The sequence below is a fragment of the Myotis lucifugus genome, unplaced genomic scaffold, assembly GCF_000147115.1.
Source record: "Myotis lucifugus unplaced genomic scaffold, Myoluc2.0 scaffold_1486, whole genome shotgun sequence".
Lineage (NCBI taxonomy): Eukaryota > Metazoa > Chordata > Mammalia > Chiroptera > Vespertilionidae > Myotis > Myotis lucifugus.
The window spans coordinates 43,836-55,408 of NW_005872534.1; the positions used below are offsets into that span (position 1 = coordinate 43,836).

The following is an 11,573-nucleotide window of genomic DNA, read 5'->3' on the forward strand; positions in this document are numbered from 1 at the left end:
GGAAACTGTGGGAAACACGCTGGGCTGGAGAAAGGCACATGCCTGAGGCAGACTCACCCCTGAAGGACCTGCCTTCTCTAAAGAAATGATGCCGGGGAGGGGGAAGGGGGCCCTCACCTGGCCCACACGCTCCCCTCCCCTGCTACCGTTAGCATCTGAAGTGAGTCAGGGCACCCACTGAGGCATGTCTTCTTGGGGAACAAGGATCCTTAATAAACTGCTCTCCAGTCAACTGTGACTCGGCCACTGGGGAACACCAGTCCTGCAGAAGCACCCCAGGGCTTTCCCTGGGGGTGACCCGCCCATACCTGTGAGGACATGACCAAAGTCACCAGACCACAAGGCCAGAGCAAGGGCAAGAAACACGGAGGAAGCAGGCCAGTCCGCCCCTGGCATTCAACCCCCACCAGATGGAAGCCCAGGGTCTCCAGGCCTGGACCGCCCATTTGTAAGTTCTGCCTGTCGCCAGACCCCGGCGCTGGGCAGAGTGAACGGAAGAGACAGGGCTTGGTGCTTCAGCTGGGCCCACGTCGGCCCCTTCTGCTGTCACCATGTGACCACTACACTCAGTAAACAGTAAAAACTGCAAACGCCACCCACAGATGGTGCAGAGATGAGTCAGGCGTTTGGGAGGAACACCTTTGGAAGCTGGGAAGCCTTTAAAGGAAGGGATGTCTCCCTAGTGACAGGCCTACACACCGCTTGTTGATCTGTGAACGGCATCTTGGCCAGTCTGATTCAGAAACTGTCCCCCACCTCCACCCCGCCCACCACCCCGGGTGGCTGACCTACACCGAGCCTGGCACTTCTCATCCCAGGCTGCGCTGCCTCAGCCCTGCCGCTCTACAGCACGTCCTCACACAAACACCAAGAACTGAGAAAGATCCAAGTAAGAGGCTCCCCACAAAACTCCAAATCACCACCAGTACATTTATTTGAGGAAGAAACGGTCTAATCGTATCAGGGACTTTTAAACTGGGTAGGACTAGAGGCACTGACCTGCCTAACTTCTGAGTGTTCACAAGTGCACAGGGAACCAGATCCCGCACACGCCGTCACCATTAGCAGGTGCGCATTCGATGAGGGACACATTCTGAGCGGCCACGTGATTTCCCTTTCAGAAGGTGCTGCCTTCCCATTGGAAAGTAGTGTTGAGAAAACCAAGGCAGAACCAGCCACAGCTTCTAGCACAGGTGGCATGATGGTGGGTGGCTCGTGGCGGGGGATCACGCCCTATTTACAAGCAGGAGAGTGGTGCTCCCAGCTGAGCTGCAGGGGGAGCTGGGGCTGACTGGGGTGAGTGGGGTGGGACCTGACCTCAAGAGCCTTTTCCCATCCGACCTGGGCCTCTGCAGCCTCTGACCCGCAACAGGCAGACCTGGTACAACTGCGAAGCAAGGGGATTCTGCCCCGTTCTCCAGCCCAGCCCCACCTCCCCCAGGTCTAACGGGTGACCGGGCCCTGGGTGCAGCCTCACCCCACTCAACCCCGCCTCTGGACAGACACAAGGCAAACATGGACGCCGAAGCCCAGCTGGGCTGCAGCACATCTAGGTGTTGCTGGGTTGGAGTCGTCTTACAAGGGCCCGAGCTGGTCAGGCCCCACCCGCGGTGGCCAGGCTGAGAGGGCCAGGCTGAGCCGCGGTTTTAGTGATTCAGGTTACTCCAGGGCAAAGGACGATCCTGATGACACCCGGCGGAAAAGGAGGCTGGAGCCGCGGAAGAGCTGGCCCTGGATGGGAAGGAACAGTCGGGTCAGTGAGAGGGGAGGCCGCCTTCACACCCTGCCCCGAGCAAGGCCAGTGTGAGGCGAAGGGCCCAGCAGCTCAGAGCTCAGGGCCGAGGCTGCATTCCGGAAGGGCAAGGTCACAACCGGCCCTGTGCTGAAGTGGTTCACTGGCCACTTCATGCCACAGGGTGTCCACTGCTGATGGGCTACTCAGCAGGCACCCCCCAAGAGGAGCATCCTTCTGGTCCGGGGCTCCTCCACTGCCCACAGGACGTGACGCACAGGGAACGCACTGGCTCACTGGGAAGAACTGCGCCCGGCTCTGGCCTCGCTCCCCACTCCCATCTGTCCTCTCCCTAACCCGAGGTCAGCCTGTGCACGGCCTCTACCCAGGCACTGCCCCATTCACAAGGCAAATCAAGGCTAGGAAGGCAAGGGTCTGCCCTAGACACCAGGAGCCCTGACTTGGGGGCCCAAGGGCTCCAGCCAGTAGGAAGGTGCTGGGGCAACACCAAACCCCAAGCCTGCCCCTCACCAGGCTCACCACGTGGCCCAGGTCCACCCTCAGGCTCTCCTGGGCACCAGGGTGTCCCGCGGGAGGGCTCGTGGCCCAACCCCACGGCTCCATCTCCAGCGTCTCATCGAGGTGTCAGACGGTGTGTGCTGCCTCCCCGTGCCCCCCTCACTTGATCTAGAGTCTCTAAGAGTTGAAGAAAAGGGGACTTTTTCTGATGTAAATTTTTAAGTGAACTCAGATCTAACTACCTCAAATCCTAAAATAAAGTGAAAAGTCAATTTAAATGTCTTAAACCAAGTCTACATTTACATTCTCTTTATCCTCCTCACAACACTGGATTCCATGGCAACCCCTCATCTTTCCACGCAGTGAAGCACCCACAAAGCTCACCTGCATGCTCAGGTACTTCCAGCAGTGAATCCACGACTTGAACACGGGGGAGTAGGGAGGGAGCCCGGCCTGCAGCCTGCCAGGGAAGGGGAGCATGTTAGACCCAGATAGCCCGGGAGGTGATCACCAAGGAAAGGTCTGGAACTGCCACTACCCACATCTGAACCAGTCACCCCAAAGGGTGTGGTGAACCCAGAGGAGCCAGGGTGCCAGGCGGGATGTCAGGCCCAGATGGGAGGGGGCAGAGCGCTGGACGGGCTCAGCTGGGTGCCCCCAGCAGCCTTGGCAGAGTGCCTGGTGGAGGGGCGCACACCTACCCACAGTTGTTCACAGCCATGAGGTCACCGACCAGCAGGAAGGGGTAGGTCAGCATGCTCACTGCAATCTGAAACCCAGGAGACCTGCATGTCAGTGACCCCTCGCCAGCCCCACCTGGGCCCAGGGAGCAGGGGCACACTGTGCCAACTTCCTACACCACGGCCGGCCCCCAGCCACCACCAGAGCTGCCCTCCCCAGCCCCTCCCAGGCCCATGGGGCAGTGGGAAGGGTGGCTGACTTGACTTACCCCCATCACAAACTTGGTGTAGCTGCGGATGGCCAGGGCCTGGCTGAACTGAGGAGACAGAAAGGAAGACCGGTTTGCCACAGACACCTCGGGATGCACACGCAGATCCCTGCCACGCTGCCTGGTCCTGGCCTTTCACCCCGACCCACCCTGGCCTCACACCCCTGTGCACACTGCGTTCCTTTCGGGGCCTGCCAGCAGCTTCCTGGCCTTGGAGCAGAGCCACGAGAAGATCTGGGAGGCAGGAGTGGGAAAGCCAGATAGAGGGATTCCCGTGGCCCCACTGGGGACGGTGAGGAATGAAAGCCAGGCAAGGGGACCCCGGCTGCTGGCCTGCGCAACCCCACTGGGCTGTGAGCTCCGAGGCCTTGGCCAGTGTCTGAGGTTTGGCACACAGTGCTCAGTAAGTGCTTGCCGACTAGAAGAGCCAGCCACCTGAACTACCCAGGCACAGAATCCGTCCTAGAGTAAAATGGGGGGAAGCCTGGGCTTCCTGCCCACTTCAGACCTCAACCTTGCCCAAGAGAGAGGACTACCTATCCTTCAGCAGCTGTGGCACGGCCATCCCACCAGATGGATGCCCTGCACCCCTGGGTGCAGGTCTGCTCAGCCCTCTGCCCAAGTGGCAGCTTCATCTTGGCCTTTAAGTCACACAGAAAAGCACTTAAAAGTACTTTCAATGGAGCTGCTGACTGCTGTTGTTGGAGGCTAAATGCAGCAGGCCCTGGTCAAACACCTGCCCACCTAGACTAGAGGGAACCAATCAGTTGTGGGCTACGCCCCCCCCAACTGTCCCAGCTGGCACTCTCTGATAGCAGCAGCTCCCCCACCCACGAGGCCCCTGAGAAAGGGCAGGGCCATGGCTTCTGTAACTGCAGATGGAAGCTGGTCTCTGTAGCGCCTTTGAATTTGCTCACTTTGAAAGGCCACTAAGACACCTACCCAGGCCGACAATTTCCCTGAGCGGAGGCTCTCAGTGGGGGCTGGGCTCCTCGCCAGACACACGCCCAGACACACACAGAACTGCCCAGACACAGACACATGGAGACTATGACACCCTCTGCCCCGCCCTCGCTGCCGCCCCCACCCCCACCCCACCCCAAGTGATCCTGGCAGACAGGTCCCTAAGCCCTCACCTTCCTTCCTGGGGTTGGCAATCCCTGCTGTTACAATGGCTGGCTACCAGGAACCCCACCCATCACTGTTCCCCAACTCTCATCTTGATTCAGAAAGAATCAGTCAAGCCATCAGGTCCTTAGACTCCTTTCTTCTTGGTGCCTTTTAGAAGGCAAGGCCTCCCCATGCCTGACCCAACTGCTGAGGTCTGTGCACAGCAGGTGTGTGGGCCACTGTGAACACAATACTGGGGTGCTCCTGGATAGCACGCTTCCTAGTTGATGTGAAAAACCTCAAGGGGGGGAGCACCCCTACCTGGCACAGGGAAAGACCTAGTCCCAGCCCTGGCAATCCCAGCCAAGTGCCTCTGGGGAGCCCTTTCACCTCTGGGTCTCAACTTCTCTATCTGTGAAGGAGGATGACACACCTGCCCTGCTCCCTTCACAACTGGGGTGTTGTCAGGAGCAAATGTCATAATGTTCACAAAAGGGTTTTGAAAGCATAAACACTAAGCAGAAGTTTAAGGTTGCTGGGAGTCAGTCTATCTTGTTTCCTGGATCCCTAGTTGGGTCATAACTCACGCAGCCTTGGATAAGCTGGGATGTCTTATTTCTAAAGCTGCCCAGGGACGGGCATTCCATAAACTCCAGGTTTCCAGTCTGAGGCAAAGGTGACCTGGGGACAACAGAGGTCTTCCCTCAGACCGCTCCCCCAGAGGCCCCCCTAGCCCTCAGAACCCCAGAGTCCTCGAGTCTGCCCTAGGCCCTGGGCATCAGAGGTACACAGAAAGATGGACAAGTCCTTGTTCCAACAAACCTGGGAACCTGGATTCTGGTCGTTTCCCAGCCCCCCTGGGGAGTCACTCACGCTGTCATCCACCAGGTAGGCATTGATGAAGTGGGCCAGCAGGTTACAGCCCCACAAGAAAACCACATCTCCCAGGAGGTGAGGGATTAAGCCACTAGAAAACAAGGTGAGCAAAGATGAGCCGGGGAGAGAGGGAAGCATTTCCTGGGGGCTCCACCCCAGGAAGCAGCAGGGATGTTCCAAGCTCCAAAGTCAGCACATCCAATGCCTCAGGCAGGAAGCCCGCAGGGCCACGGGGGCCAGCGGCTATGCACACAGGAGGGCTCCTTTCTCCAGGGCTGGGGGTTATGTGCTCCGTCTGATACCAGATTAGCTTCTGGTTTCACAAGCGTTTTCAAACCACAGAAGCTGGGCCTCAAGATGTGAATGTTGCTAAATCTGGGATTTTCAATACAGATTATGAAAGAGTGCCTATATGTTGGTAGTTTTCTCCTGGCCTTGATACCTAACCAACTCTCACAAAACACTGCTGAATGCATGCTGTCTTCCCCCAGAATGTTCACAAGCAGGCAAACTTCACAAGCTTTTAAAGCGACGGCCTCGGAGATGAGCAGAGAGGAGGCTACCTCCAGATACAGCACTGAGGATCGGGGGTCCTGTGTGTGCGGGTGGTTTTAATGTGCTTATTTAGATATGTTTGTTTAGATATGGAGTGACCTGAAAAGATTTCCAGAAAAATGGCTATCTCTTGGGAGGGGAAGTAGAATTATGATTTTTGAGTTTTTAAAAAGCGTATCTCAAAATACTTCAAAAGTTCACAAGAATTAGATGCAACACATCTATGTTAAGAGGGATAGTAACAAAATGAACCTCCTGAATGCAATGTCTAATCCTGCTGCTTCCACCTGCGCTCAGGTGACCTCTCCACACGTCCCCTTTGGTGCGTTCTGAGAACTGTAACATCTACGTGTGTCACCTATTCCACACCCTCGTGAAGATGAGGAGAACCCAAAGGTTAAGTGACCAACAGGAGTCCGTCACACACCAGAATAACACTATACAATGAGTGTGGAAAACACCAGAAGTGCCCTAGCTGGTTTGGCTCAGTGGATAGAATGTCAGCCTGCAAACTGACCAGGTTCGATTCTGGTCAAGGGCAGATGCCAGGTGTGGGCTCGATCCCCAGTAAGGGGTGTGCAGGAGGCACCCAATCAATGATTCTGTCTCATCATTGATGTGTCTCTCTCTCTCTCTCTCTCTCTCTCTCTCTCTCTCTCCCCCTTCCTCTCTGAAATCAATAAAAATATATTTTAAAAAAACCACAACGCCAGAGGTGGTGATGTGTCGTGTTTTAAAGTCTGATATACCAGTCACGTGGGCAAATATTTACTCATATATTTGCTCGTGTATATGCCTATATGCATGGGTGTATATATAAAAATATGTGTGTGTACGTAAGTCAAAGTTTGGCACTATCGACAGTTAGGGCTGAATAAGCCTTCGTGTGGCTGCCCTCTGCATCGCAGGATGTTTACAACAGCCCTGGCCTCTACTGGATACCAGCTGTGACAACAAAAGATGTCTCCAGGCAGTACCAACGTCCCTGGGGCAAACATCACCTCCTGATGAGACACACCCACACACATGAGCAGAAGCGGAGTTGTTTCTTGGTTACCTTAGATCATAAATAAAAACACCTGACCAACTATACAACCACAATATGAGTAAATAGAGAGCCCATATTTAGTACAGACATGTCACTCACTGCCTAGACCTTAAAAGACAAAACAGATGACACTTGTCAGGCCCGGCTTTGGGGCTCCATCTATGGATTATTCTGTCTGAACATAGTCTTTTTGGTATGCTTTCTTTACAGGTAAAGTAAGGTGGGTGTGAGACACAAGGAAGGCAGAGGGTCTGTGGTCCTTGGGAGCACTGTGCCCTGCTGGCAGGTGCTCTGCACAAACACAGGCCGAGCAGGGCCAGGTTTAGAAACAGGAATTGTTACGTGAAATTCCCTACATGTCAGACGTGAAGAACTCAGAAATGCTATCACTGAATGCTAATGCTGTCAGTGTTCGGTCCTCAGTCCATGGCACAGATTGTCAGTCATTTTTCAGCAAAGAAACCAAGGACGATAGAGTGCCCTGGCTCATGCTCAGCCCCATGCCCACCCCCAGCCCTGGCAAATGGACAGGGCCTGGGTGGCCAGTGCAGTCAGCACTGAACAAACAGTACCGTCTCTGTGTGGGCCGGGTCTGGACAAGCCTGCACAGCTCTGGTCTGGACGATCTGTAGCTCGAACGCGCTGTGAAGTGCAGCTACTCAGACGGGAGCGGGGCCTGGGGTTAGACTGAGGCCAGCAGCTGCGGCCTGAGAGGCTGAGTGAGCCTGTTAGCAGAGCCATGCCCGTGGGCAGCTTTGGAGATATAAACTCACGTACACAAAGAATCCCAGAAACCCCTCCTCTTTGAAAATCTTCCCAATGGAGCTCAGCACGCCGCTGTAAAGAAAGCAAGACGGGGCTAGAGGTCACTCAGTCACCTGAAGAAGCCCATTCCTCTACCCTCTACCCTCCCCACCGCTGCTCAGAGCCATCGACTCCTGGCCGGGACAGGCAGGGGAGATTCTGTTTCCAGGCAGAACCCAGTGGAGATGACAGAGCTCTTGCTTGGGGACACTTACCCAGTTCAGAGACTGGAGAAACCCTACCAGCACTGGGGCAGAACTCAGCAGTTAGCAACCACTGTTTCTGTGGGTCTGGAATTTAGGACTAAACCGTCCAGCCTGGGCTACGGCACCACGATGGGCACTTCTGCCTGGCCCTAGACTTATCTCTGGCTGAACAACCTTTCGGTAGAGAAGCAGATGGAGTGGCAAGTGGCGAGAATTACCTTCCCAGAAGGCAGAGGAGAAACACAGGGCCCTGCAGCAGGAGGCCCTGCAGCAGACCGCCCAGAGGCAGCCTGGGAGGCATCTGGCCCTCCCCAGCAAGGAGCCTGGGGACCAGCACTCATCATGGCCTGGAGGAGACCAGATGGGCTTCTAGGTGTGAAATGGAAAGCAGGCTCAAGAGCAACCCCTGTGACCTTGGCTAGCAATGCAAAGTGGCCGGTCCTACATGAGGCTCTGCAAAGCCTCAGGCGGCAGTGGCCCAGGAGAAAAAGGGACGGTGGGAGCCAAAGCCTTGGCTAGTGCTGGTTCCAGGGCACGGGCCCCGCCAGGCCCCACTATCTTTCTCCTCAGAACAGTGGCACAACCACGCCTGGTCCCGTCTGCCAAGCTCACATTTCAGTCTAGGGCAGTGGTCGGCAAACTGCGGTTCAGCAAACCGCGGCTCGAAAGCCACATGCGGCTCTTTGGCCCCTTCAGTGTGACTCTTCCACAAAATACCGACTTCTGCACATGGGCCACAAAGTTTCAATCGCTTTGTACGTATGCGCCCACACATGGTATTTGTGGAACTGCCACACTCAAGGGGCCTAAGAGCTGCATGTGGCTTGCGAGCTGTGGTCTGCAGACCACAGGTCTAGGGGAATGGGCCAATTTCCCACTAGTGAACCCAAAATGAGGCCCCATAGCAGCCAAGCTTCCTGGGGCCGTGACCCCACAGAACAGCAGCAGAAATCAACAGAACCCAGGAAACGAGAATTAGAGAGGGTAACAGAGGCGTGTCCTCCTGTCACAGGCCTCCAGGATCCGCCTCCTGTCCTGATTGAGCCTCTGAGGGGCAGGGAAGGATAATGCCGGAGGGAAGGGCTGTGTCAGCACACCTCTGCCCCAGCCCCCTGCGCAGTGCAGCACGCAGATGCGAAGTGAGCACTTGGTAATCAGCTGCAGTGGACAGAGGAGGAAATGAGCTGTGAGCAGGTGCTAGGACAGTAGAGAAATCCTTAGGACATAACCTAGGGGGCAGGAGGAAACCCTGGCTCAGTCCTAAGTGCAGAATCAGCTCTGGTGCCAGGAATCCTAATCCAAACCAACTCCACGCCCACGCACCTCTCTGCAGGGCACCCAGGCCCGTCCCGGGCAGCCCGGACAAGAGACACAGAGAAAAGGCCCCTGGACACAGACTATGGAGGCCACTACCACGTTCCCCTGAAGTCAACACATTAGAGCCACGGCAGAGAAGGGGCAGTGACTGGCCCAGCATGGCCTGTCCTCATAGACTCGGAATGGGGACTGGAACGGCCATGCCTCTCAGTCCCAAGAAGAATTACCCACCTGTACTTGGCCTCCCGTCCCACAAACTGAACCATGCAGCGCATTGAGATGACTGAGGAAAGAGAAAACACACAGAGGTGACGTGACGCAAACACACAGAGCCCAGGACAGCCAGCTGTGGGTGCCCACTGGAGTGGCCCCTGCACATCATGGCCTGGGTCACAGAGCGGGGGGCTTCCCAGCACACCCCATGGCCACGACACCCCATCTTCTACCTGGGAAGAGCCCCAGCTCCCTCTGGACAGGACTCCTGGCCAATCTCTCCTCAGTGGGGTTGCAACGCAATACCCCCACCTCACCGCCCCTTCCCCGTAAGTCTACCGCCGCCCAGCTAGTCCATGAGGGCCATCCCATTCCGCGCTGTGGTCTCCAGTGGGGCAGCTCACCATGCAGGGGGTGGGCCAGCATGCGAGACACGCACTGCATCATCATCTCGTAGGAGGTCTGCAAGAGGGCAGAGGGGGTCAGGGGAACCCTGGCAACCACTCAGTCCAGCCTGCCTCTGGAACTGGCACTCCTGGGGAGCTAAGAGCTCATATGGGGCACAACCTGAGATCTCGCAGCCCCCACATGGGGTCAGTCTATCTCAGGTGGCCCCACTTGTTGCCCACCTCCAATGCCCACCACCCAGGAGTGCTGCTGGGTCCCAGGCCAGGCCCCACAGCAGCTTAAGGCTTTCTGGAGCTCCCTGCAGTATCTATACTGGGCCTTCCACGTCGCCCCTCCCATGCAAACACGAGGACCCAACTCTGAGCCTCTTCAAAGACCTGCCCAACTCAACGGTGAGAAATAACCCCACTCCTCTCCCAGGGCCTCTCCCTCTCCAATTCCAACACCCACCTCCTTCACCACCTTCCTCAGAGAGGTCTTCATGTCGTCCTTGTTGGACACCTGCTCGATCTCATCCGGAGGGAAAACCTGAGACAAAACACGAAGGAGGGCCAAGCAAATTACAGAGCCTCTTACTGTAACTCGTGGGGCAAAGCGGCATGAAGCAGCTCCTACCACTTTCTCTGCAGTGACACTGGCTGGGCCAGCAGCCTCAGGTAACCCCCAGGGCTGGGGCCTGGTGTCACAGCCGTGGGAAAGCGGGAAGACTGTGGGGCAGGAACCCTCCCGACCAACGAGTGTCAGTGTGGGGCCACCAGGGTTTGGAGCCTGGCTATGGTGCTGGGGTGGAGGCCCGACCAGTCTGGGGAGGATGGCAGCTGGAGCAGTGCACATGGCTGCCTCTGGGGTGGCCGGGAGCTCAGGGGAACCTTGGCAACTGCTGCTGACTTCAACGGGCCTCACCTTCTTCATGCTGCCCCGGGTCACGGTAGAGAGGGCGTTGGACATCAGTCGGGGGCTTAGGCCTCGGAACAGCCCGATCTTCCCATCCACGTGCACAATGTACTTGGCTACAAGGAAGCAGGGGTGGCAGTGTCACGCCAGCCCAGACACCCACTCCCAAGTCATAGTCACGGAGGGGAGGTCCGTCCAGGACCCTGGAAGCGATCAGGCCCCACCAATTTCTTCTCTAGCCCATTCCTTTGTGTAAAAGCCTTCAAAACATATTTCTGACAAACAAGTTCACATATTTCCTTTTTTAGCTTTGACAAATCTACTTGGCAAACTCAGCTCTAGTTTTCAACTCAGCAACTTCAGTGCTGCAACCCAGAAACCAGTTCTGTTACTCATTAAAAAATGTTTTTCTCAGGGGGAAGGAGGTAGAGTTCCCATAGACAACAATAAAGTGTGCAGCCCAAGGGAAGAAAAAAGAAAAAGGACGGGCTCCCAGAAAAGGCTCAAGAGTGTCCGCCGAGCATGCCCGGGGACCCCACCTGGCACCTGGGGGCATTTATTAATCAAGATGTGGGGAGGACATGCAAGTGGAGAAGTAACCAAAACAGAGGCACCAATGAACTATTTTACAGAAAAACATCAGCAGTCAGGGAGCTAGAGCCCACCTGTGAGTCCTGCTTCTTCACTGGGGTCTCTGAAAGGATCGCTTTTTAAATGTTTTGTTGTTTTCTTTAACATCAACTTTTAAACTATGTTCAAAAAGCCGCTGTACTTTTACAAAGCTGCATACTTGGAAGCTGGCAGACATCTCAGACAATGCTCCCCTCAGACCCACGACTTCAGCTCTCTGGTGCCGCACAGTGGCAGGAACCGGCTTGTCCGGCTTTTCTCTGCAACACATCTGCCACCCAGCAGGCCACTGCCACTGCCACTGCCACTGCC

The 11,573-nt window shown here is 56.0% G+C and overlaps 1 protein-coding gene across 2 annotated transcripts; it reads right to left on the minus strand.

Annotated features, from left to right (window-relative positions):
* Window positions 1-910: 910 nt before the first annotated feature.
* MTCH1 (mitochondrial carrier 1) lies at window positions 911-10,794 on the minus strand. Of its 2 annotated transcripts, none has more exons than XM_006107850.3 (10): window positions 10,641-10,794; window positions 10,188-10,265; window positions 9,734-9,791; window positions 9,348-9,399; window positions 7,567-7,626; window positions 5,184-5,277; window positions 3,201-3,248; window positions 2,953-3,020; window positions 2,636-2,711; window positions 911-1,731 (listed from the first exon to the last, which is right to left on the minus strand). In XM_006107850.3, exons 1-10 carry the CDS (start codon window positions 10,683-10,685, stop codon window positions 1,660-1,662), a joined length of 651 nt encoding a protein of 216 aa, XP_006107912.2. In that variant the 5' UTR covers window positions 10,686-10,794; the 3' UTR covers window positions 911-1,659. The 2 variants fall into 2 exon arrangements, with proteins under 2 accessions (XP_006107912.2, XP_014305353.1); XM_014449867.2 differs by having other exon boundaries at window positions 5,133-5,277.
* Window positions 10,795-11,573: the final 779 nt, after the last annotated feature.